At 42.6% G+C, this 25,358-nt stretch overlaps 1 protein-coding gene across 4 annotated transcripts in view; it reads left to right on the top strand.

The window, feature by feature from the left end:
* dab1b (DAB adaptor protein 1b) overlaps window positions 1-25,358 on the top strand; it is a 41,194-nt gene that overhangs the window by 5,388 nt on the left and 10,448 nt on the right. For all 4 annotated transcript variants that reach the window (XM_088311346.1, XM_088311345.1, XM_088311344.1 and 1 more), the window contains exons 2-4: window positions 14,213-14,813; window positions 20,848-20,987; window positions 23,813-23,911. In XM_088311346.1, the coding sequence (XP_088167472.1) occupies window positions 14,744-14,813; window positions 20,848-20,987; window positions 23,813-23,911 (309 nt within the window). In that variant the 5' untranslated portion in view covers window positions 14,213-14,743. The remainder of the gene's footprint in view (window positions 1-14,212; window positions 14,814-20,847; window positions 20,988-23,812; window positions 23,912-25,358) is intronic.

Raw genomic sequence — 25,358 nt, 5'->3', positions numbered from 1 at the left:
ATAGCACACAATAGTGTATCAACGTTGTATGAGGATATAAGCGAATTGAAAGTGGAAAACTGGAGACGAGCAAGGAAAGATAAACTTTTCCTGTGTATTTATTGGGAATCATTTTGGGTTAGCCTCAGGTGGTGTTTAGCCGACACACTGCTGTGAAGACGGCTCAATGACGTCAATCAGTGAAAAAGAAGCAGAACTCCTGGACAATCCCAGGTTCTATTCTTGGGTTAAGCAATGCTAATGTTGACGTTGTTTATCACAAAGACATTAAAAATATAAAGACACCATGGGGTTTTGTTTGATTGATGGGAATCTCTGGTCTTTATAAATATTCTATATACTAATGTCTCTCAGCATAATTTTCAAATCATTAACTGTTAGATAATAATTTTTATGTTTTTAACAAACCTCCCAATGATAGTATTTTTTCAAAAATAAAAACAGTTTTCGTTAAAATGCACTATTTTAAATTATTCTGCATAGCAGTGGTTCAAGACCTTTTAAAAGTAGTAAAAAACTGAAACTAGTCATTTGTTGACTGTGCAGCATTAGGAGGTCATATTTACTGAAACCAAAAGCGGTTTCAAGACAAAACATCTTAACATGTCAGGTTAAATTTTAATATAGGACCTCTTGCATCCTTTGAACACAGTGCAGCACCTGTCAGGTAAACTGTGAAATTCACTAATTAAGCAAGATTTTATTTTTTTTCTTTTATCTTAAACTGGCCCCTCACTCATGATTGTGAGTGTCAATGATTGTCTGTCTCTACGTGCGCTAGGGTTGATGGGTGACCATCCAGAATGGAGTCTGCATTTTGCCTGATGTCAGCTGGCACAGGCAACAGCTCCCAGCCACCGCAAACAGGATAAGTGGCATTAAAAAATGGATGGATGGAGGGCTAGATAGATGGATAAATGGATGGGTGGCCCCTCACCAGAAAATGCTTGCAAAGTTCTGTATTTTTGCAACCATAAGGCGCACTTTAAAGTCGCAAATGTTCCTCTTTTGAGGATATGAATGGCATGAGAGTTAAGATGGGGGTTAAGATCGGGGATGTCGATTGTGGTTATGTAAAGCCCTTTGAGACTGTCTGTGATTAAGGGCTATACAAATAAAATTTACTTGACTTGACTTGACTTGAGAGATGCATGTTTTGTGTTAATTTTATTTCTTTGTTTCATTTTTTGATTGTATGCTGTTCAGAGATATTTTTGGTTTTGATTTGAAACCGTGACTCTTAAGGAGTGTGGTGACCAGTGACATCCCTCCCCTGACAATGTTGATTAGATGTGGTGCCATGCGCGAGCTAGCATGCGCGAGCTAGCATGCGCGAGCTAGCATGCGCGAGCTAGCATGCGCGAGCTAGCATGCGCGAGCTAGCATGCGCGAGCTAGCATGCGCGAGCTAGCATGCGCGAGCTAGCATGCGCGAGCTAGCATGCGCGAGCTAGCATGCGCGAGCTAGCATGCGCGAGCTAGCATGCGCGAGCTAGCATGCGCGAGCTAGCATGCGCCTCGTAGTGCGGTGCCCAGTGTAAGTGTTAAATACAGAAATAGCGCCCTCTACTAGTGCTGCGCCCTTTGATACCGTGCGACTTTTGGTCGTAAAAAATACGGTACACAGAGTCAGAGTTGCTGTGTGGTGTGTTTGTTTCTTTGTTGCTTCTTGTAAAGCTTTAACAACATGAATGCGAGCCTAACAAAAAAACCAAATGCCCAAAAGTGTGAACCCGAGTGTGAATGGTTGTTTTAATATGAGCCCTCAGAATGACTGTCTGACAACATTTAAACATCATGAAAAGAGTTGCCATGTGCCTTCGCACACAGCCCAAATTGAGTTGTCAGTGTCTTGGCAATCTCGTGTTAGGTTGCTCGTAGTCCTTGTGCCTTGTCCTACAACATCTGGTGGGTGAGCGAAGTATTCAGCACGAGGCCAACAGAGTCCGGATGACTAGCATGTTGGGGGTCACAGCCTGCCTCACTTCCAAAGGGCATCTCCAATGCATCAACGACACAAGCCATCATGAGGGACGTGTAACATGCCAAAGCAGTGATTCATTAGGACTCAATTAGCTGGGAGGCATGAGTCGCCTCGCCATATGCCTCGAGGTGCTGCGAGAATCTGTACCAACTCTCCGTACGTTTTCTCTCCGTTCTGCAGTGTTGCATCAGTGGCGTATAGGGGCAGCCCTGTCGAATTCCTCATGCGGGGCTGTCGTCTTTGTTCTATTAACACAAATCAGTAATAGACATTAAACAGCGCAGTCTACAGCCTCCCTTCCTCCGCGCCGGAAATGAGTCAAGATGACCTTCAGCTCAACTCGTGTTGTGCCAGTTGGCACCATGCGAAATAATCATCCATCTCCTGAAATATTCGGCGGCAGAGCTACAGATATTAGGTGGGAGAAAGACCCCGCTCGATATTGACTAAGCACAGCATGCGCTGTCGACAAAATCTATCTGCCTTCGAATCTCGTTTGTCTTCTTATCTGTGCCAAGGTAAACGGACCTTCTCACAGAATTCTCCCACCCACCTTCCAGTCAGTTGTCCACAAATGGTAATAACTCCCAATTAGATCAGTGCCGAGGATTGAACAAGGAAAGTAAAGTCTGTAAAGAAGATATGCGCAAAGTGTATTAGAAGCGAATCCACGACGCATTTTAAAACTGCTGAGAAATTAGGTCATTGTTTTACATTTCTCAAAAACTGCATTGTGTTGTCTCCCTGAACTGAATAATACAACATATTTCAAATTAAAATAATTAGAACACGACACGTTCAGATGGTAAACTGTTTCTTATTCCTTATATAGACCTGATAATATACTAATACAAATTATTGGTCATGCCTGCACTCCACTCTGCTGCAACGGCCAACTAATCCTGGCTTAATTCAACTGCTTTACTTTTACAGTTTATAGCGCAGACGTGGGCCGTTCAAATGTCGGAGGGGCGCACAATTTTGCATCAGTACTACTGGGGGCGGAGGTTTGGGGCACTCAGAGTGGGACCATGTAATTCCAAACCAGATGTATGACAAAAGATATTATTTTAAATATGTACAAGGTGCGTGCCAGTCTGTGAATAGCATATATGTATTATTGACTAACAGGGAGTCACATGTTCACTGATTTTTTCACCCCAATATTTTTAAATGTCTATTTTTGTTTCATTTTACCATATTCACCCGTTTTTCTTTTTTTTTTTAAGACATCTTTGAATAGCGGGGGTCCACTGTGCACGCGCGTCTGCATCATCCTATATAGAACAGAACTCTGCAAAACCAAGTACAGTCCCATCCGCGGAACATTCTCACTTAAGTAATGGCAATAGTTGTAATATGTGTTTATCACACAGTGAATAGCATGCAAGTCCTCGGCCCATTTTTTTCTACACCAACCTTATGTTGTTATATCAAAAGAGAACCAGTTCATCTGACCAAGAATCTCTTCCTGTCATTTTTCAAAGAAGCAGACTCTTCCTCGATAAATGAAACACCTATCCAGTCACATGAGGAAAGCAGGGGGAGCCAAAGAAGAAAATCAAGTTCGTGAAGCTGTGCCCCAGTTGTAGACACGCGCAACCACCCAACTGCAGTCCTGCAGCGTTTTCACCACATTACGCCGAAATGCTGGGTTCGTGTGACCCAATTCATCAGCCACTCCTCCTCATTCATCTGCTCTCACAGTTGCACTACACGAGGCCCCACGAGCAGCGCAGCATCCATCACCTTTGAGTGCTGAGGCCCTTTGGTTGCATCTGGTTGGCCCGTGCTCCAATCCTGTTCCCCGCAGGCGCGACCGCAGCTCCATATGTGGTTGATGATTGTCGTGTGGTGGGCTAGCGGCGGATGACACATATTTGTGTTTTGTCTTTTATGAAATACGTCATCAAATCCAAGCTCAGCAGGGGTTTGTCTTCCGCTGACAGATGATTTAAATATTGGCTCTGAGCCGTTTTTGAACTGCTATACTTTTTCATCTTCAACCAGGAGGCAATTGAGATGTTTAGTTTAGCCTGGAGGAGAATTCTAACTTAATTCCCTTGTCATTTCATGTCATGTTTTCTTTCCTTCTTTTTGCAGCGTTTATCTCTTCTAATTTGACCATTTAACGATTTGACTCGTTGAAATTGAAGAATATCATATCTGTCCATGAGATATTCGATTTCAGCTTCGATCATTTGAAAAACAAAACAACTTGCTGGCAAAAATTGGAACAAATTCAGGATATATTCATGTTGTTGTTTTCTTTCATTCAACTGACTTTTAAATCTTTTGATGTATTTTCATGACCATAAAGCGTATCGTATTTCGGGTGATATTTTTGTATTTAACGCATACATACGGCTCACCGTATTATTGGGCTCAGGCATTGTAAAACATATGGAAGCTTAAATGTAGAATGCATGAACGCTATAATGCATGTATACCAGCGTATGTTTTTTAACTCATTCACTACCAGCCAAGTAAAAAAAAAAAAAGAATTGACGTCTTTATCCGTCAATGGCAGTAAATGAGTTAAAAGGCAGCGGGACGAGAGCAAAACTCAGTTCCGTTGTACTTTTTTTAAGTCATTGCGGCTCCTCAGAAATTATGCCGATGCCACTTCTAGGTCGGGGAAAATTCAAGATTTTTAAGTGCTCCTTATGGTCTAATTCTACAAAAACGTCATCATCAAGCTGTGTAATGTTACTACATAGTTTATTACACAGCTTACTAATATATTCAATGAAGATGGATAAACCAAAATAAACCGTGACACAAAACCGAAGTACACCTACCGGAGATCGGTCACTCGAGTCATATGACGTCGACTCGAGTCACTGCATTTATTATTTTCCAGGCAAAAGCCATACTTTGCATCGTCTTGCTTCATTCTTTCATGATAAATTCCCTTAAAGGAATTCCTAATTATCCCAGTGATTAATATAAATCAGGCATTAATAAAACGTTGATGCCTTTTCCCCTCCTGATGGTGGCTGACATTTACTAAACATCTGTTCCGGCTGAATAATTTGAGCAATTTTGAAGTGCAACCTTTTTAATTAAGTTGAAATCACTTTTGTAGTGGCACCTGCAGGGTACACGCTCTGTGTTTCTTGCTGTGGCGTTGCAGCGAGCAGCGAGCATCTGCCGCTGCGACAGCGGCCAGCGTGACGTCTCCTGACAAGACTCTTTAGATCACTTCTCACCAGAGCATCGCAGTGGGGAAACCACACTGATGTTTTCGCTCTAATCAGCCATCAAGTGTCATGGCTTCGAGGCTTCACTCGAGGTGCTCGTATCTGCTTTCTGTTATGGGTTTACGCAACAAAATGATTTTGAGAGAAGCTTTGCAGAGACTTCCCCAATGCAGTCTGAGCGAGATCTTCACCTTGCTATTTCTGTTGCAACTAGAAGATGTGGAATATTTAATTTATCATTTGCTGCATGATTAGATGCCAATGGGCTGTGCCGGGCATGATTTAATTCTCCCTGGTCTCGAGAGTGCGATAACATATGAGATGACAACAGTTTCACACCCAGTTTCACGCCTCCCATGGCTCCATACGTCGCCGCAGCCTAATCGCTCAAGTGAGAATAATGAGAGACGTTGAGGTGTGTTGCAAGACTCACTAATTACATGCATGCATACTGTCGAACAGCCAGATGAACACACGGAATTGTGAGTGCGAGTCCATATTTGTTTTATGTTAACTTTTGTCGTAAAAATGCACACATACTCAGTGCAATTGGATCATATCTGCAAAAGCATATCCACATCGCAACAAAGTTACTAAATTACTGTTTTAAAAAGGCTCTGTGTACTTTGAATAACCCTCATGCCTTTGGATTTATATAGGAAACTGACTTATAATGGAAGCAAATAACTTGTGAAAAGTCTTGTTAGACATGCTAACTTTCCTTTTTGTATAGTGTCAGTCACTGTAATTTTTCTCGCAGGCTTTTTCTGCCAAAAAGTGCAATCTGGAAGGGAACCAAACCGAGTGTCAAGTTTTCATCGCTTATGAAATGTGTTTCATAAAAGGAGGATTTGAAAGATGTGACTTCTGTAGACGTGTGATAAATAAATGAGTCGCAGTGTAGATAATCACTTTCCCGCTTGCAATCAAACATGTTTGGGACTTAGGGACTGTAGGAAATAATTGGAGTAGGGAGGGCGCCTGAACTCTTTTGATTCTTTTACCGTTCCATTAAAAATATCCAATAGACGTGCTTCTTAACTTGGGAAACAAAATACTGTCTTCGCCTGATAACACTCCAAAAAATCTTACAATATTCTGGAGGAATATACTTCAAAAGTCAAACTATGATGATGCATCAAATTCTGCAATGAAAAAATCTTGTATCTTTTTTTTTTTAAATTTTTGTATTTTTTTGGGGTACCACTAAATAAGGGCCTCAGTGATGCGGGAGAGAAAAGTGTGATGATAACCATAAAACCAGAAATTCTACTTTATGTGACAGATGAAAAGCCCCTCAGAACTGTACAAAATGACTGACTAAATTATGTCTTAATCACACTTCTAATTTTCAATTCAATTCCATCCAAACACAAAATGTGACGTGTTTTCAATAACATAGATAGCAAGTATAAAAGCAAAGGAGTTTTTTTTTTTTTTTTTTTTTGGGAGCGTCTGTTTTGTGCTTCTGCAGTGCTTCATTAACATTGTTTCCTAGACTGTGCATAATGTTTTGGAGCACGCAAGGTTTGATCACGACATCTCAACTACAATGGACCTTTCTTTGCTGGCAGCATGTCTTCACATCATGAAAGACCAAAAGCCGCAATTAGAGAAACGTGTACAGTATAAATAATCGGGCTTGGAAGGTAATGAAGAAAAATCTTTTATTTTGACCTCATGCTCCATTAATTGGGACAACCTTCGACTACGAAGCTCAAAAAGAACAGTGACGAAATGAGAAAAAGAGAGAGGACGGGGGGGCACTTCCCTCATTAATTGCTTTGAGTAAATGAAGTAATGACCCAGGCTATGTAGCCACAGTCTTTTGAAACTCATAAAAGAACGCACGGGTGGGGGCGAGAGCAAAATAAACATGCTTCAGCCTCTTTTCACAAACAGCCAGTCTGTTTGCCGGAGAGCCAGACAAAGAAAATGAGGGCACAAGAGAACCGGATTGGCAAAAATATAAAGAAAGATAAAAATGAAAGATGCTGGAGCGTCAAATAAAAAAGATCACGATGATAATGAAACAGAGGGAGGCCAATGAGGGCGACCACACGGGCGAGTGTGGTGTTTGGAGAGGCCTTTTGGAGACCGACCAGCTGTCTTCGTCCCAGCAAGATAAATAGCCTGTTTCGACAAACAAAACGGTCACAATCCTAATCAACACTACACTAAAGACGCCTGAGGGAAAAAACATCACGTGAGGGGTTTTGGACAATTGGATGAAGCATTTCATAGGAAGGACAAGAGTTCAGTCGTTTTGCACTCATGGGCTCATTTTCAGATCTGCTCTAAGGGCTGCGTGGAATCAAATTAGAACCAAAAAAATTGTGCTTTATTGTTTCCTGTTGCTCTTACAGCTTCTAATTGTATCAGAGAAAAGTAGCATACGAAGAATTATAAATAAACACCTTTCAGTGGAACTTCGAAAGTTGAGGTTCTCTAATTATTTGGACCAGATTTTGGAGCACAAAACTTTGTATTTTAAATCTTGTTCAGTGTTAGAGGGTCACGTAAGGCCTCAGTTCAGCGTACGTCAAAGGATTAGTTTGACTTATTCTTTGAATTTTCCAGACTTTTTCAAGAAGGCTTAGCAAGGCTCAACGGGGCAAGTAGAACATAAACCAAAAGCTGACTCATAGTCAAAGTAGTAGTAATAATACCTTTATAAGAAAAGTAAAAAAAAAATAAAATAAATAATTTGCTTCACATTATGTCTTAATGGTTTCAGCACAGTTTGCTGACAACAATATGATGGGATCAAAAATTCTGATTCGATGTTGGTATTCAATGGCAAATTTGCAACTTAATTCGAGTCATAGTGCCATGTCAAATATTCATCCGTTTATCATTCGCTATAAATGAAATATTGTTCTTTCAGCCGAGTTGGTTAAAAGGGTAATGGTGTAACCAACACGGAGGGCAGTAAGCCGCCCTCCGTGTTGCCGTGCCCGGATGGGTTAACCATGCCCGAGTCCGTGCACAGCTCCGAGGCTCTCTCGCTTGACACAAATCTGCACAGCCAAGCAACCGTGTGGCACTGCCTATTTAGCTTTCCAGCTGTAGCTGCTCACCCCGAAGCAATGGGGCATTGCTCTTCAACAGAAAGCAAATGAGGGTCCTCCAAACATTCAAAATGATTTTTTTCCCCCAATGAGTGCCCAACAGCCCCCACCCCCCCACACACACTCTGACACTTGACTGTTCCATCCGTGTCAGAGGCTCTCCATCTTGTCAGAATGAGGTGAAGCTATGAGCCGTGGTTAAACAGGGTGAGCTCAGATGCTGGCTGTTCCCCCACCTTGGAAGACAACAAAGGCAAAAAAAGAAGAAAGGACCAGCGCATCATACCTTTAGCGCCAGGATTTCGGATTTCAGTTTATTGCTCCATGCTATTGTGCATGTCCCCATTTTCTGCTTCTATTGTATTTAATTGTTATGCTCTTATTCTGTTCTCCTAAAAAAAAAAAAAAAAGCAAGGTTATTTTCTTCCCACTGCCATTCATGCTTCAATATTGAGCCAATGTGACCATTCTTAGTCCACACTGGAATATCACAAAATTTGGAGGGATTGCCATGAAATTTGGTACAATTGAGCAGACAATGTGCCTTCAGTATGAACACTAATCACTTTGCTTGACTTTTCCCCCAGCATAGCCATCTCATCAGTGTGGTAATTAGTCCATGTTAATGAAGCAGAAAGGTTTTCATGCCATCATTCCAAACCGTTGTTGTAAAGATGACATATTACACATGCTTCATGGTTCTGCCTTATTTGAAATTTAAGTGCACGCATCTAAAATAGTAATGATGTGTACTAATTCTTTCAATGTGCAAGCAGCATATGTGGAAGGTAGTGAACTTGTTTCACTCTCATGGTTTTGCATGATTGGGACCCAAATGCGGGGGAGCAAGGAGGCAAGGCAGACGTGCGCTCAAAAAGGCAAATGAGGTACTGGGAGGAATCAGAAATTAATTAACAGAGCCAAAAAAAATAAGATACAAAGTAACAAACTAAATCTAGGCATAGTTTACTGAACACTTGAAACAACAGAATTTCTGGAATTTCACAATGCATGTTAACAAGTGTCAACATTGAGCAGTAAAAAATAAGGAATGCATCATACAAATGTTAAACGTGAGCGTGTCGCTGGTCTAAAGCTCACATTGAAAGCAGACTAAGTCCAAACTGTTAACCATCTCGCGGCAATAGCAGGTAGATATCGGATTTCTACCCATATTTGACAGGCTGATTCTAATCTGCGGCAATTTGATTCCATTTCATTTTTGGCTTTTTCCTACCATGACTCACTCATAGATTTTTGGACTTTGGTGCAAAAAAGTCAGAATTACATTATTAATATTAAAATAAATTATATATATAATATATATATATATATATATATATATTATATTATTATATTTCCATTGTTCCCAGTCTCTCCTACTGTAAAGCTTTCTAAATCTTTTTGAGCTGCTTCAAACCTGATTAACCCTTTGAGTCAGATGGTCACAAGTGTTAATAAACTGCGCATTTACACAAAGAACCGTATGTCAGTCTTCCACTCCTTAAGTCAGGAATCTAATTAGCCCAACAAAGAAAATTAACCTCAGTTTGAAATCAAGGGCTCATAGCAGCTTGTAAGGCCACATGAGACTACCTGATTGTTGATTGTGAGGCTTTGATAAAGACTAATTTCGTACCAAAAAAAAAAAAAAACAATACTCACATATGGCCTGCATATAACACTCGAAAGTGGGCCTTTGACGGTTACGCAGTGGGGAAAGCTGCTTGGCTCGGTTGTGACAGTCATGTCCCGCTCCATAAGCTGGGGGGCATTTTGCAACAAAGATGACCAGTGCAAGGTGCCAAAGCCCCTCTGCTGAACAAACGTTCTGTCGGCCCTGGGCCATGCTAATAGCGGTGGTCCTGCAGACAGGGGGCTCACCATTCCACACAATTCGCATGCAAGCTGTAAAGCGCAGACGGTGCCTCGCATTGTGTGGGGGGGAGGAGGCATGATTGACCATATGCAGAGGTAGATAGTTCATCCGTGGGTTCGCCTTGATGACAAGATCCACAGAGGCGTGTCCCTCAAAATAAATCCTCAGCATAAGATAGTGCAGTCTATTAAAATAGCCTTATACTTTGTTAGTTCTTTCTGCTTAACCCAATTTAGAGGTCGCCGCAGCGATCCATCCCTGTTTTGTGCATATTCGGCTTTAATTCCAGCTGTCTGCAAATCTTCCCTCTCAACATCCATAACTCTGCCCGTTGTTCTTTCTCTTTGCTTTACACCTGGAGGTTGTATTTCCAGAATCTTTATTTCACTTTATCTCATGCCCTTCTGTCCCATATCATCTCAGAGACTTTCAAGTTATTGATTTGCATATTGGATGTGGACAATTATTTAAAATTAATTATCAACCACTAAACAGTCAAGGGTACACAAATATGCTGAACTTGACGCTGTCCTCCACTTGAAACAAATACGCATTTTTTTTCCTTCCTCTGTATCCTGTGGAAACTATAATACCCATAGTTTGCTTTTGAAATTATTATTTGAACTATGCTGTTGATTCTGTTGCCAACCAAAAAAGCACCACCTACCTGGGTTCGTCTTAACTGCAGTCAATCGGCTGTTTTTAACTTTTAAGTTTAAGTTCCTTCTCAGTGTTGCAAACAATGTCATTGTACTGACGATGGTATTTTTTATTTTTTTTTTGCTAATAATTAGCATTCCCAATTATTTTTTTACTGTCAATCAGTCATTAATTTTGTTTGTTCCACCAGATTTAGTTGGCATGCGCAGAAGGCATCCAGTTTTGTCCTTGTGCTGTTCAGGTTTGGTGGGAATTGACTATGTTTTATTATATATATATATATATATATATATATATATGAGGCATTATTTAATTGGACTTGAAATGTTAGATAATATAATATACTTTTATACAGCAAAAATCCACCCCACCCCCTCCAGCAACCATTTTTTGCCCCCTCGACAACACGTCAATAAACACCTTCACATTCACTGCGACGATTATACTTGTCACCACTGTGAATGTCAAGCTTGAAAACAACTTTACTGACCCACAACCACCAGTAGATGGCAGTAATTTACCATTTTAGATATGAGACCAGCCCTGTTTGTGAGTCCACTGGGAGAAGCGACTGCATTTTCTTGAATCTACTTTTGTTGTATAGCTTATCTTCAAAGAAAAGAAAGAACGGAAAAGCGCATATTCAAAAAATGTTTTCACTGGTGAAGAGGAGAGTCTATTCATTCATCTGGTCGATTCGGTGTCTACAATAATAAAAACATAATATCCTGTGGGTTTTGAAAAATGCTGGCAGTGAATTTTAAAAGGCACTTGAAGAGACTGGACTAAATGAGGAATGCAAGAATAACCAGGTCTGTTTGGCTCGGCGTAGCTACAACTTTTTCCCCACACAAATCAATGACATGCATGACTGAGGGCTGCCTAATGTCAAGAAGAGTAGGCAGGTTTTCCTCACAGCATGCCTGTTTCCGTTGAATAGTCAGTTTACGGTGCACAGATCGTGACGCAGGCAGGAAATGAACATCTTCGTAGGTGGTTTGCGAAATGCAGGCCGACTGATAAAGACAGCCAGCCGTAGATTGATGGAGACAAATAATGTGAAATGCTAGCAGAAATGAAATTGACTTCCATCAGTTTTTTTCCCCCTTCACACTGGAGAGAGACGGCAGTAAAATGAGCAAAAATATGAATAAGAGATGGATTTTGTCGAGGGCTTTGACATCCTGTAACAGTCGAGAGTAGTTGGAGGAACGAGCGATGCTCGTTAACTCTGACCCAAATCATACAAGGCAGTGGGAGCTGTTAAAACACAGAGAACACGGTGGAGTGTGGGTGACCTAGATAGCATTGGTTTTACAAAAAAAAAAGCAGTTGTAAATCACATTAAATCACTTTCATCAAATACAATGAGGCGTGTCTCTCTCATTGGTAATGGAAACTGCTTTCTGATAAGGTTTTTTTGTGACAAGAAAGATACTTCCCCCATCGCCATTTAAGGATCGGCCCGTTTGTCTGGACCCGACGAATATGATCGGTCTTTTGAGCGCGCATGAGGCGAGGCACATGGTCGAGACGCATGAGGAGAACTGGTGCTGATGAGGCAACTGCAATGAGCTGCTCAAGGAAATGAAAGGGAAAGACAGGAAGACAAGCAGGCGGTGGTGTGTCTCCATTTGTGCGTTCGTTTGCACGAAGCTATGCATATGTTCACTGAGTAATGGGGAGAGGAACAAATAAACAGATCGCACACTCCAGGGCTCTGCGTCTGTTTATTACGCCGGAGCGACATTTTCAAGAAATACAGACTTTCAGGAAATGTATGAGTTCTTAAAGAATGAGTCACTTATATAATCATCACCATTGGCTTTGCATTCATACCTGTTATGCCGTTGAGGTGCACGATAGTTATAAAGGTATATTACAATGTTTACTTGCCAATGTCATGTGCTTGAACATCACAGAGTGTAGCATTTCTTGAGGAAGTAAGGGATCATTTTGAATTTTAACTTAAGAGAGATGGGAAGAACTATTTTTCATTTTTATTTGTTTGATGGTTGGCTTGTTGGCAGGAATATGCAAAAGCTCTGCAAGTGATTTTAAGGTGAAAAACCTGTAAAATGAATTTATCTCTTGTTGAGATTGATACACCAGTCGTCCCCAAAACATGATAGGTTAAATAAATACACTAAACCAGTGGTCCCCAACCATCGGGCCGCGGCCCGATACTAGTCCGCGGGCCACGTCGGAACAGGCCGCACAAAAAAAAAATAAAATAAAAAAATACTTGCATTACTTCCAGTTAATTTATTATCCAAGGCTGAAAAATAGAGGGGAACCCATCTAATCTTGTTGTGCACTGAGTAAAATGATAATGAAGGGCATTCTGATTCTAATTAAGCTAATATTAAACCCGCAAGCTAGCAAAATGAGGAAAAAACAGACCACGTACGAAGCCCACTCTGCACCCGCCGCTGGTTGACGATCCGCAAAAGACTTGTATAAACTGGTCCGCGGAGGAAAAATGGCTGGGGACCACTGCCCGAAACCATTGCTATCAATCGTAGGCCTGAACCAACCAGTAAGAACACATTCACGTCAATAAAAGTGCTACTTTTGTCCACAGACAAGCGCACATTTCACATTCTGAAATTGTTACTCAGGATTTGGCACCTGAAACTGATGCCGTGAATTCTGAAAGATTTCATGTTTTAAGAGTAAAGCAAGCCCGCAGCGCCACCTTAAAATGAATACCTATCGTAAATATTATTTTTAAAACACTTCAAAATGTCATTTACCAGCTGTAGTTCAAAAGTAGTTACGTATTTATTTTTTGTAAAAAATTAACTTAGCAGTGATAGAAATACGTGTGTCACAGAGCATGAAGTTCAACAATATTTGGGCTTGGTCAGGAAAAACCCTTCTTCTCCAACAAAGACCCATCACCGTGCCAACAGAAGTAGTGGCAGCCGCGGTGCCAGTTTGGCTCTGCGCCATTGTTAGCAGTGGATGATTCAAGGGCATTAAAGCTCAACATGGGGGGTTCCAGTTTAGAGACGGCCTTGCCAGGATTTCTACTGCAGTCTGTCATTTGCCGCTCTCTGTTACTTCCCTTCCCCTTGTGCGGTGGGGCTGATTTTGTAAAAATCAAATAAAGAAAAGTTCTTTGCATGCACGCGCTTTAATGTTCAGTATTTACTCACAAGCAGCACATTAAAATGTTCCACCACAGTTCTCCTACAAGGGTGGCCGCTGAGCAGCACACACTTGCAGCTCTTTCATTAAGGATTGATGATCCAGAAGAGATAATAACATCTTTGTTGATTTGTAAAATCGGTGCCCGCCATGTGTCATGTTAAATTAATCTTGTAATCAACAATCTGGGGACATGTGTCGGTTGAATTTTGAACCACCTCCACTCTGACATTAACATTGTCCCCTCCTTCATCTCCTTGCAGGGTTCAGAGCCAGTGACTGTGAGAGGCTGTCGGATCACGTCTGATGTTCTCTCTGAGGGAATAATAGCCACTCCTGACCTACTGTGAAGAACAATCTTTGATTCAATCAATGCCGCCGCCTCCCTTGCGGGGAATTACTCTCGAGCGATAGGCGAACATTCAGAAAAGAGCACCGGTCGACCATGTGATACTTGACCTTCAAGGAGCCTTACTCCAGAGGATGTCAAATCAGATCTGAAGATTTTCTCGAGAGGATCACCAAGCTCATCAAGCTCTTCATGTGTTGTTTGCTAATACGCGCACATCATGGCCAAGTGAAGAGGGCTGTTTATCAATGCTGGATCTTCATTTGCGGAGGAGTACCAGGCATCACAGCATGAATATGGGATTGATTATTCCGACCGTGAGGTGCCCGTGAGAGAGACGGAAGTAAGGGAATTCAGCTGTGGGAATTGGCGTTGGATTAACTAGTGTGGCCGCGAACCCATGGTGGACTTGCTGTGAGCCGGACACGGGACTCAGCAGTGGAGGATGTCAGCAGAGGCCGAGCTCCAGCCGGGTGTTAAAACCATCCAGAGAAAGGAGTCGAGGAGGATCAAAGGTAAACGATACTCTTGGAACTCAAGGTTTATATTGGCACTGCACTGTCAGTCCACATGAGAACAATGAAGAATCTTACAGACTGATTGCGTAAGGCTGTTTTTACTGGGGGGTTTTTTTGTTTTTTGTTTTTTTGTTGTTTTTGCTGGTCACTGCAATTTTGGATGTGAAAATGTTTTAGAGGGTTATTATATACACTAAATTAATATTGTGAAATTAAAAAAGGGTGGCACGGTGGACCGACGGGTTAGCACGATGGCCTCACAGTGAGAGACAGCATCGGGCGTGGGTTCAATCCCGGCTCCGGCCATCCGGTGTGGAGTTTGCGGCTCGACTCTGAGTCCCTCTCAGATGGCCGAGCTTCTCACCCTGACTCTAAGGGAGATCCCGGCCGCCCTTCGGGGGAAACTCATTTCGGCCGCTTGTATCCGAGATCTCGTTCGTTTGGTCATGACCCACAGCTCGTGACCATTGGTGAGGTTAGGATCGTAGATCGCCCGGTAAATTGAGAGCTTCGCCTTTTGGCTCAGCTCCTTCTTCACCACGACAGACCAATTCAGGGTCCGCAATGACAGTAGGCAGCGTTACCAAAATCTCGTGGAAGCCTCCTTTGAAGAATAAACCTCGATTGATATATCGATAAAATGTGTGACAATCAACCTCTTTGGTAATGAATGTCACAATTGAACTGCATTTAATCCTAGATAAAATTGTGTTGTGTTGTTTGCACCGTGAAAATATATTATGAAAACAACTTTCCATTCCACAAGGATGGAGAAATGGAGTCGAGACGAACAGTGAGCCTGACAGCGTTAACTTTCTCCTCTTTTGGCAGACAATGGAATCTAAAAGCAATGTTTGAAGAGTGCTAAATAATTTTGGACTACACGGCAAGCAGCTTCGCGCGCCGAGAGGCTCCCTGTCTCATCTCAGGGATCCAGATGTAGTAACAGCTATTCCATGTAGCCCCGGGCTTTGGGTAGCGGCATGATTTAGGTGTCACGGACAGGGTAATTCACATCCTGTCGCTTTGATGAACGGCATGCGTGATGTAATAGGACGAGGCATTCTCCAAACAGTTCACTCTGAGATTGAAATGAGACTGAGGGAAGGGAGGAAAAAAAGAGGAAATAGAACAGTGAAAAGAGTGTGATTCAGGGAGACGGGTAAGTGAGCAACAAGAGGAGTCTTTCTCATTTGCCTCTCTCACTTGACTTTAGCCGCTCTCATTTTTACTCATTTTTCCACCCATGAATAAAAACCACTGCAGTCAGTTCAGTAAATCCAGCTTCTGCTGCCTGGCTGTAACAAGGCCGCAGGGCCGAGTCCTCTGTGGCTCTTTCACCGCCTCTGTTGGCCTGCTTAGTTAAATGTCGGTGCTGGAAGAAGCTCCATCGATTCAAGCTAAACGGAGGGGCTATTACACACATGGCCATGTGGCTCATCATGGAGACTATCTGCCCCTGACTTCACCACGTTCATCAGGGAGCGCTGTCTCAATCCACTAAGATGCTATTTAGATCCATATAAATGGAAATGGGGCAACAGACAGTAAATGGATGCTCTGCTTGTGAGCACAGGTGAAGGACACTATCAAGGACCGGGATGATGACACATACTTAAACGAAACATATAGTAGGAACGATGAGAGATTTTAGAGCGTATGAGTTTCTTTGCCACTGGCCTGGAATAACAAAAATAAATAAATAAAAAGAAATGCATTTGATATTTGTAATGTAACGTGAAATGTGCAAGATGGCAATCATCCAGCATGGCAGCTTATTAAATGTCCAAAATCCTTCTTTTACTTTCACATTCTGCTCTGTGAAAAGTCGCTCTTTCTTGGATATGATATTCATATTAACAGTGTGGTGGATGGAGAAAAGCTTCGTGCATTTGGAGCATGTCCACTTAATTCACTTGACGCAGTTTATTTATGTCTTCTTCCGCATTAGCAGACGGGGATTAATGAAATTAGGCTAATTGTTACTGTCCGCTAGTCAGCCTTCCAACTCCAACACAGATATATCATTTCTCTCCCATGTTTTGAGAAACATTTATGCTCGTGTGAACACCAGATGCAAATTACATGAGCAACCCTAGGCATTGCTATTGTCAGCTTTTCATTTTAAGATGAAAATCTGTGAGTTAAGTTCATCCATGTACCGTTGGCCATTGAAAATCTTTTTTGCAGCAGCAGCTGGAGAGTCTCTGACGTTATGAACTTTTTTGCAAAAAGAGCAGACAATTTTCTTAACAGGCTTTGCTTTCATTTCACTTTCAGACCCTCTCATATGCCTGGCAGGATTTTTGGCAAAATTATTCACTATATTCTTGTGTAATTTCTATGTTTTGTTTGAAACTAGGACTCTCACAAACAAATCTTTTTGGAATTGATTATCTTATAGATTAGCCCTTTGATTCCATAATTAGTCCCCGGTGACCATTTAGCTCTAGAACATTGTTGCGTTTCATCCATGAATCACACTGGCTCCAGTTATTTTCTTTACTTAAGCACCACGAAAATGTTGTTATCCTTCTGGTAAAATTGTTCAAGTGGGGACAAAAGCTTCTGCGAGAATGTCCAACGGACAGATGACAAGTCTGGGGTTTAACAGACGAAAAAATGAATCATACAAAGAAAACAACAATATACCGGCTGTGAAATATGTTCCAAAGATGCTTTTCCAAATCTGCCTCCATCATGTTGTGTCCTGAAATTATGCAGGCACGATGAAATCTCCAAACCATCAATTCTGGACTGAAATGTGATACTGAGTGTGAGAAAACCTGGTCTCGGCTTCAGCTCACTGGAACCAGCAACAGGATGGTGAAGCCAAACACAATGGCTATGAAGAGAAAACTGGACTATTCTCAAGAGCTCTGATCTAAATCCAATTACACATTTGTGAAAGGAGCTGAAATATGCCGTCAGGAGTGGGAAAATAATTGTTTTATTAGGACGTTCAAGGTGCCCTTATTTTTTATCCAGCCCAGTTTCATTACATGTTGATCAGAAAACCGTTCATTGCAAAACTAAAGTGGTCATTAGTTAATTTTCAGGACAAAATGATCAATTGTCTTCTTAGCTTTCAGAATAGTGAGAATTGTGAGGTTTGTGGCCACACCACCGGTCATTCCTGATCAAAATATTTGCAAAATTCAAACCTGATGCTCCTACAGTCGAGCTAATGCACCTCTCTCGCCACCGACAGAAATGCTTTACTCTGTCACCATAGCAACTATACTGCTCCCTCACTGTAATCTGTCCACTTGTGATCGGATCACCCAAGAAGACGTATGTCATTGGCATTGTCGTTGGACGGGAGTGGGGAGAGAGAAAGGAGGTGTTGCAATGTCTAAGACAGAGGCAAACAAAAGCTGATCCATCGCATTGGAAAGATAACGCGCCTTAATTACAAGCACCTTTTTCCATTTACACAGTTTCGACAACAACACCACAGAAAATCTTTGCGGCAAACAATTAAAATATTTACTTTTTTGATCATGTAAACAATACCCCTCATTAATTCTGTAAGTGTGTACCATCCATCATTTAACCCTCAGTTAATTTTCGCTGGAGGAGTCTGCTGCCTGTAAAAGTGTGTCTGTGTTTGCTGAGGCTTATGAAAGTTATTTTGTTTGCATGGGGGAGGCAGATGGCAGGGACAGATTTGCCTTCTTCAAACATCATCCATTGGAGATCTTACTCCTGCTTAAATTATACGAGGTCAGGGAGGACACATCATAATGACTGTTGTCATTTCCTCTGCAGGGATTAACTACCCAATGTATAGCGTCAATATCGTAAGTAACCGAGGCACAGGAGGCTTCACCACTGCAATTAGGAATCTCCAGAGGGGCAGTATTATTTTAACGCAAGGAGACAAGCAGACACCGGTACATGCTCGCAGGGGGTCAAAGGTTAAACTTCCTCGATGCCCGTTTCCCCAACAAAAAGTTTGCCGTTGCCAAGTCCGTATATCTGGAGGGACACTTCTGACACTCCATCTGCTGCCATCTGTCCCCTCGCTGTCCCCATTCTTGTGTGGCATGAGCGCTGATGAGAGACAAGCCCTGAAACAGTATGGAGGAGCATGGCTAACTGTCATTCTTTTCTCTCTGGTCCTCTTCCGCAGCCAGTTTGGCTATTGTAGCATCTGGTCAGAGCTTTAACTGTCCAGCTGTCTTCCATTTTTTTTTTTTTATATCCAGCAAACTGTTCCGCAGCATTTTTGAACAATGTTAAAACAAGGGCGGCCAAAGTGGCAAAGGTCTCTGTTGTGCTCCAACCCCTTTCAGACCACCAGGACTTCTTAATGGCGGGCGTGCAGTGCCGTGTTAGGATACACTCAGATGGGGACCAACAGTAGACAATACTTTAGGCAGGCCTCTGTCAGGCACATTATGAGCATCAGGCCAGAAATGTTGTGAGGACCATTCAACCTTGGGTAATTGTAAATCCCAAAAAAAGCCAGAGGAATATGTGTCACCTCACACACATACGCACACACCCCCCCACGCACACACACACCCCCTCTTCCTCGCAGTGTGTGACTACATGAAACTGCATGCCTCACAGCCCTTTAGTCTTCAAATACAGCGCACTCGCTTGTCTTGATCTGAACTCAGAGCACGTTGCATACGAGTTATGCCACTGTGTCAAGACTCTCATTCAGTATGCAAGGTCTATTTTTTATTTATTTAATTTATTTATATTTTTTTTTTTTAGGGCACTCTGCATGAAGCTGTAAATCTCTCCTGAAGTGTTATTAGAGGAAATGGCACATTGGATGTAAAGAAGCAAATGGCACAGAACATCTGGTTAAAGCTCATCGGAGAGAGCTGTACTGAATCGGACGGATGGTGTTTAAAATGTAACTGGAGCAGCATGCATTTTAAAACACATTACAGTATGAGTCAGTAAAATTGGGATAGAATGCTTAACACTATACGAATAGACTGTGGAGCCCTTGTACAAAGGATTGTTTGATCCGGGAACAGTATCGGGCATTTTTGGTTCATGTGCATCTTTCCTGAAGCATTTAAGCGAGAACACGTGATACATGTAGCGCATGCAAATCTAAACGTATTGAAGAGGCTCCCCCACCTTTTTAACGTGTGCGTGACAAGATTCAGTACATTGAGGTTGTATTTAAGACTCATCATCCTTTGGCAGAGAAACAAGTCTAAATTAGGCTAGATTTGACATTCACTTGCTGAGAGACTTTAATGACTTTAGCATCATCAAGTCCTCCCCCAACGTTTGGAGGATTGTGCCCTCATGAATTAATGAGAGAGTGTGCATAGCCAAGACAAGCACGTGCGTTAGACCCAAGACTTTGCATTCATTTGAATAACCCAGATAAGTTTTTTTTTTTTAATTCAGAAAAATTATGTTCCGAAATGAAGAATGAAAATGCAGAGATTGCGAGGAAATGTCTTTGTTATTTGTTGTTGGCATATTACCCTCTGATGTTTTTGCACATGCTGTAGCTGAAACAAGGCGTCTGGCGTTAAGTGATGTGCTCGTGACCTAGAATTGAGTGAGTGAAGGGCCTTGAAAACTACAATTCTCCAAGGTGCTTGAGACCTTGACAAATCTTCTGTGTGCACACGGAGGGGGTCACCAATGTGATGACCCCCGCGCAGGTTACGCACATTGTAGCGCCAGGCTCATGTAATTACTGATAAATATGAAAACGATGCAGATAAAATGATCGTCAACGTCACTGTCATGTGTCAGTCGTCAGCATGGATGGGAGGCGCACAAAACCTGAGGCGATAGACACTCTCGGGAACTAGCCCATCTCTGAATCGTGCTTCCGTCCTGATCGCGGAACGCCGGCTCGCCTTTAAAAGGCACCTATGGGATGATAGGGTGAGGACAGTAAACCAATTTTTTGCTTCATTATTTCCTCACTCGCCGCTAATTTATGATTCACTCTGCATTTCCCGTTCCATAAATATTTATGCCAGAGCGGCCGACTCATGCACCCTGTCCTCTCCTTCCCCCTTTTGTCTTCCCGCCGTAGGTCAGGACCGCACCGAGGCGGGGCTTATTAAGCGTTTCCGTGGAGATGGCGTTCGCTACAAGGCCAAGCTGATCGGGATTGATGAGGTGACAGCAGCACGCGGGGACAAGCTGTGCCAAGACTCCATGATGAAGCTCAAGGTGCAGACTTCAGTGTGTGTGTGTGTGTGCGTGTGCGTTTGTAATTGAACTCTTCACATCTCACTCACTCAGATTTGGACAAGCGATGTGTGAGCATGTCTGAATTGTCAATGAAATGAGTTGGATCCCTGCCTCCGCACTCACAATTTATGATTCACTTGAGCGCTCTAAAGAACTAAAGAGACAGAACAAATAAAAGGCAGAACCTTTTTGGATTGTACTGCAGGATCAATTTTGTCTTCGACAAACTAGCTGCTTAACTTTCATTTGTCCCCTAAAAAGCGTTTTCTGTTTCTCAGCGCTTCGTGTCGATTTGTGTTACCATTTGAACCAAAGTAGCTATGCATTCAAAGATAAAATCATCAAAAATATGAGTTTCTATTTATTGCAGTGAAAATACAACTGTGTGCTTTTTATTTGACCTCTATGGCAGCTATTTGAGTTTATCACGACAAGGTAGCAATATTTTCTCTCTATTGCCAACAGTTGTGCAAATAAGTTTGAAAATAAATGTGGTCGTCCCCTTTCCCTGGAGGACTGTTACTGGAAGTGCAAAAGCCTCTCCAGTACCATATTCACCCCCAGTAGATAAGTCCACGAAAACAACCTTTTCGCAGCCTGGATCTGACATTCCAGCACTAACCTCTATATGACACCAGTCGTGAGCAGCCAACAGCCAGAAGTAGTCAATACACAACTGCTATTATCTGGACTGAGGATAAAGGAGGGGACAGGGTCTCTATTGAGCTGGCTCTCACTGCCGTGAAGCCTAATCCACCAAATGGAGAAGGCGATGGTTGATTGACAGCCGCTATCGACTCTCCCACTGGTCCGTTGCTTGTGCTGTTTATCTGGGCTCGCCCCCACTGCAGCTACGTGGAAGTAAATTTACTATCGACTGTATAATTTGAGGAAAAGGGCAGCCTTTTTTCCACAACAAGTTACAACAAAAATAAATTTAGGTACATTTTTCAGAGAGATTGTCGATGTGGAGTCGCGCTATGAATAATAGTAGTAAGCTTAAAGACTTCTCAAGGCTTTTATTAGATATTCTATTCCAAATTAACAACCTGAAGCAGCAAGGAGGCCCAAAGGTTCCTGCGTTCGGCCACTTCACCCAACTCTTCCAGGAGAATCCCCAGGCATTCTCCACCCAGCCACTAATCACAGTCCCCCAAATGTGTCTAACATCATTGTTGGGGTCATACCTGGAAGACATCACCAGGCAGTTGTCCAGCAGGCATTCCAACCAGATGTTCAAGCCACATGACTGAGCTTCTCCCTCTGTCAAAATGAAGAGCCCAGAAATCCTATGGAGGCCGTGATCTTGTTCTGTTTGTCACTACTCACAGCTCATGACCATACAAGTGGATGGATGCGGTTTTGTCACACACAACAGACCAATGCAGAGTCCACAACTCTGCAGATGTGTTAGACATGTTCACATCCCACACCGAAACGTGAACTCCTCCACTTGGGGTCGAATGTCATCCCTGTGCCGATGAGGGTACTTCACCCTTTTCCGACTGAAAACCACGAACCCAGATTTGGAGGTGATGATTTTTATCATAGCCTCTTCACACCACTCCCATGAGAGTTGAACTTCACAGTACGTGACACCAACAGAACCACATCATTTGGACAAAGCAGAGACCCAATACGCTGCTGCTGTGATGTTGCAGAGACATGACAAGCTAGACAGCTGCACTACATCAAGGCACTTGAGAATCTCTTGATGGATCTCGTTCAATATTGGGTCCCTGGCCCTTAAATCTTTGTAACCACCTCAGAAACCTAGCTCCAGATACCAACCCCTGAATCCCCAGACTCTTCTTCATCATTGGAAGGCATGTACGTGGAATTGAGGAGATTTTAGGAGTATTCCCTCCCACGACCCATTACATCCACAATCTCAGAGTCATCAGGTCTGCATAACTCGATACTTAATGCTGCACCACGGCACTGTCCTGAGCCACCAAAGTCATCCTGAAGTCTTTCTTCATAGCCTCACTGAACTCCTCCTGAAGCATTGTCAACATCATTGAGAAGAGAGGGATTGGCAAGTGTAATCATGACAATGATAATAAAGCAAGAGTCAAGCTCTGTGTGTTTGTCGTAATGCAGATAAAAGAAATCAGAATGACCTGCATGTGCTGAGCTGTAAAGTTTTGAGGTGAAGGGAGGCTGATTACAAATGAGGTCGACCGCTTGTTAATGTCACTGCGGTTTTGTCAGACATTAGGCAGGTCTTTTCTTCTCCTCCCCTTTCTTCTCTGGAAACCTTTGTTCTATGAAAGACACGTCAAACACACTGGTGGTGTCAAAGGGAACATAGTGAAAAATGTTAATAGTGTTTTTTTTCCTTCTTTCTTAATTAGAGTTGAGCTGCTCCCTGAAAAAAAAATTACTTCAAAGGCTGGCTCAGTTGTTCAGTCAGCAATACGTGAGAGTTGCTTGAGCGAACGGGTCCCTGCATTTTCTCCGCAAATTCCGACTTACTGTTGTCACCGAGCACTCCCGTATGACACTGAAGTGCAGTCGACCTACATGAAGAAGATTGGAAAAAATTGGGCCTGAGAGGAGAAAAAGACTGCAATTATAAATCCAACTCGGTGCACAAGGTGAAGTGAATTCCCGTGAGAGTAATACATCCCGAAAAGGCGTCAGAAAGAACAAGATGTCCTATCTCACCTTACGTAACCGCTGTCACCCTATACCCCAATGTCTTCCTTCAACGCCCACTCACCTGAGAAGGAAGCTGCAGACGAAAACTCCGCATTTCTCATTCAGAACTCATCTCACATCCACTTTTTTATCTCCTGCAGGGCACGGCTTCGACAGCACGTTCCAAAGGGGAGCACAAGCAGAGAATCTTCTTGACCGTCTCTTTTGGAGGGATCAAGATTTACTGTGAAAGATCAGGGGTGAGTATCTAGTCAGCGAGGGTACAGGTGCAGGTATTTACTCATCCCAGCTACACCAGGAGGGCTTCGCCAGCTGCTGTACTGGGAAGCTTCTGTGTAGGACATCCAGAGGGCAGATGTTTGCGCACTTGACTACACAATGGCTGCCAGGTCGGCCATCTTGTGAGCTTGGCATAAAACAAGCTCCTGCAACATAGGAGAGAGCTCACTCACAAGGTTATTGTGGTCATTTTTTATCACTGGCTTCCTCAAAGCTTTCCAAAGAATATCTTCCGGCTCGTGAGGGATGGCGGCAGATTTTTGGCAGGAGCTAATTCAATGAAACTGGTTTCATTTATATCCAAGTAAAAGCAACGCTATGCTTGGGGAAATACTTCAGATCATTCGGGCCCTGTCTGCTTGCTAATGATGCAGCACAGTGCAATGAGCAATATTATGGTAATGCTAGGAGACGGGCTGTTTCTACCTCCATCTTGGCCTTTTTCCCCTTGGCGAGCTCACAGGCCTGCTGTTCCATTACGGGATGATCGAGGGGCCTGACTCAAGCACCCACCCACCTCACCTCCCCGCATCCTGCGGCAGAGTGTCAGCTAGATAGGCCCACTCTGCTCATCAGAGCTAACTGATAATTAGCACGCTGTTCCACCCCTTAATGATCATTGCCACTAATACTAATTACACTGCGGCTCCACCTCAGCTGTGTTAAACTTAGAATTATGCAGCATTTGTCCCGTAGCTTTTGACCTCCATGGCACAAGCCCCTACCCGCCTCTATGATAACATCTATTTTGTATATGACTGATGTTGCTAATGGCGTGCCAGCGAACCGGCTCAGCACGTTTGACAAGCCTATTTGTTGTTTGGGAAATCATGTCCCCTAATGCTCGTCATTTAATTCACTGATTACTGGCGGTAAATAACACTTCACTCGCAATCTCTCTGTTGAGTTATTATGGAATGGGGATCACTCCCGTGCAGGCGGTAAGCATTTTGATGGAAACACTTTATGTAAAGCTGACGTGATTCTCGACTGAATGGAGTCGTATTAGTTTTGTATTCTACATTAATTCAAGCGTCGCTTGCCATGCTCCCCGCTGAATTTGTCTGGTGTAAAGCTCCTCCTCTACGCCTGAGCTTATTTCTGCGAATAGGCGGGAAGCAGGTGGGTGTGCATGGGTGACAGCTCCTAAAAAAAAGACCATGTGTGTTTCCAGTATTTTTTAAATTTATTTACGTCCTGATATGTTCAAATTCAGCAAGTCAATGTAATAATTTTACAAAGCAATCTCGTTTTTTTTTAGGCAGCACGGTGTGAGCACGCTTAGCATGAGTTCATGCGAGAATCCTACCACAAAACCAAGCCTGCATGTTAGCTTCAATGAAGACTCTAATTTGCCCATAATATGAATATGAGTGTGAAATGATATTTGTCTTTATGTGCTTTGCG

This window comes from Idiotropiscis lumnitzeri, chromosome 12 (genome assembly GCF_059441095.1).
Source record: "Idiotropiscis lumnitzeri isolate Australia: NSW breed Sydney's pygmy pipehorse chromosome 12, RoL_Ilum_1.0, whole genome shotgun sequence".
Classification (NCBI taxonomy): domain Eukaryota; kingdom Metazoa; phylum Chordata; class Actinopteri; order Syngnathiformes; family Syngnathidae; genus Idiotropiscis; species Idiotropiscis lumnitzeri.
This window is presented reverse-complemented; position numbering and strand designations above follow the sequence as displayed.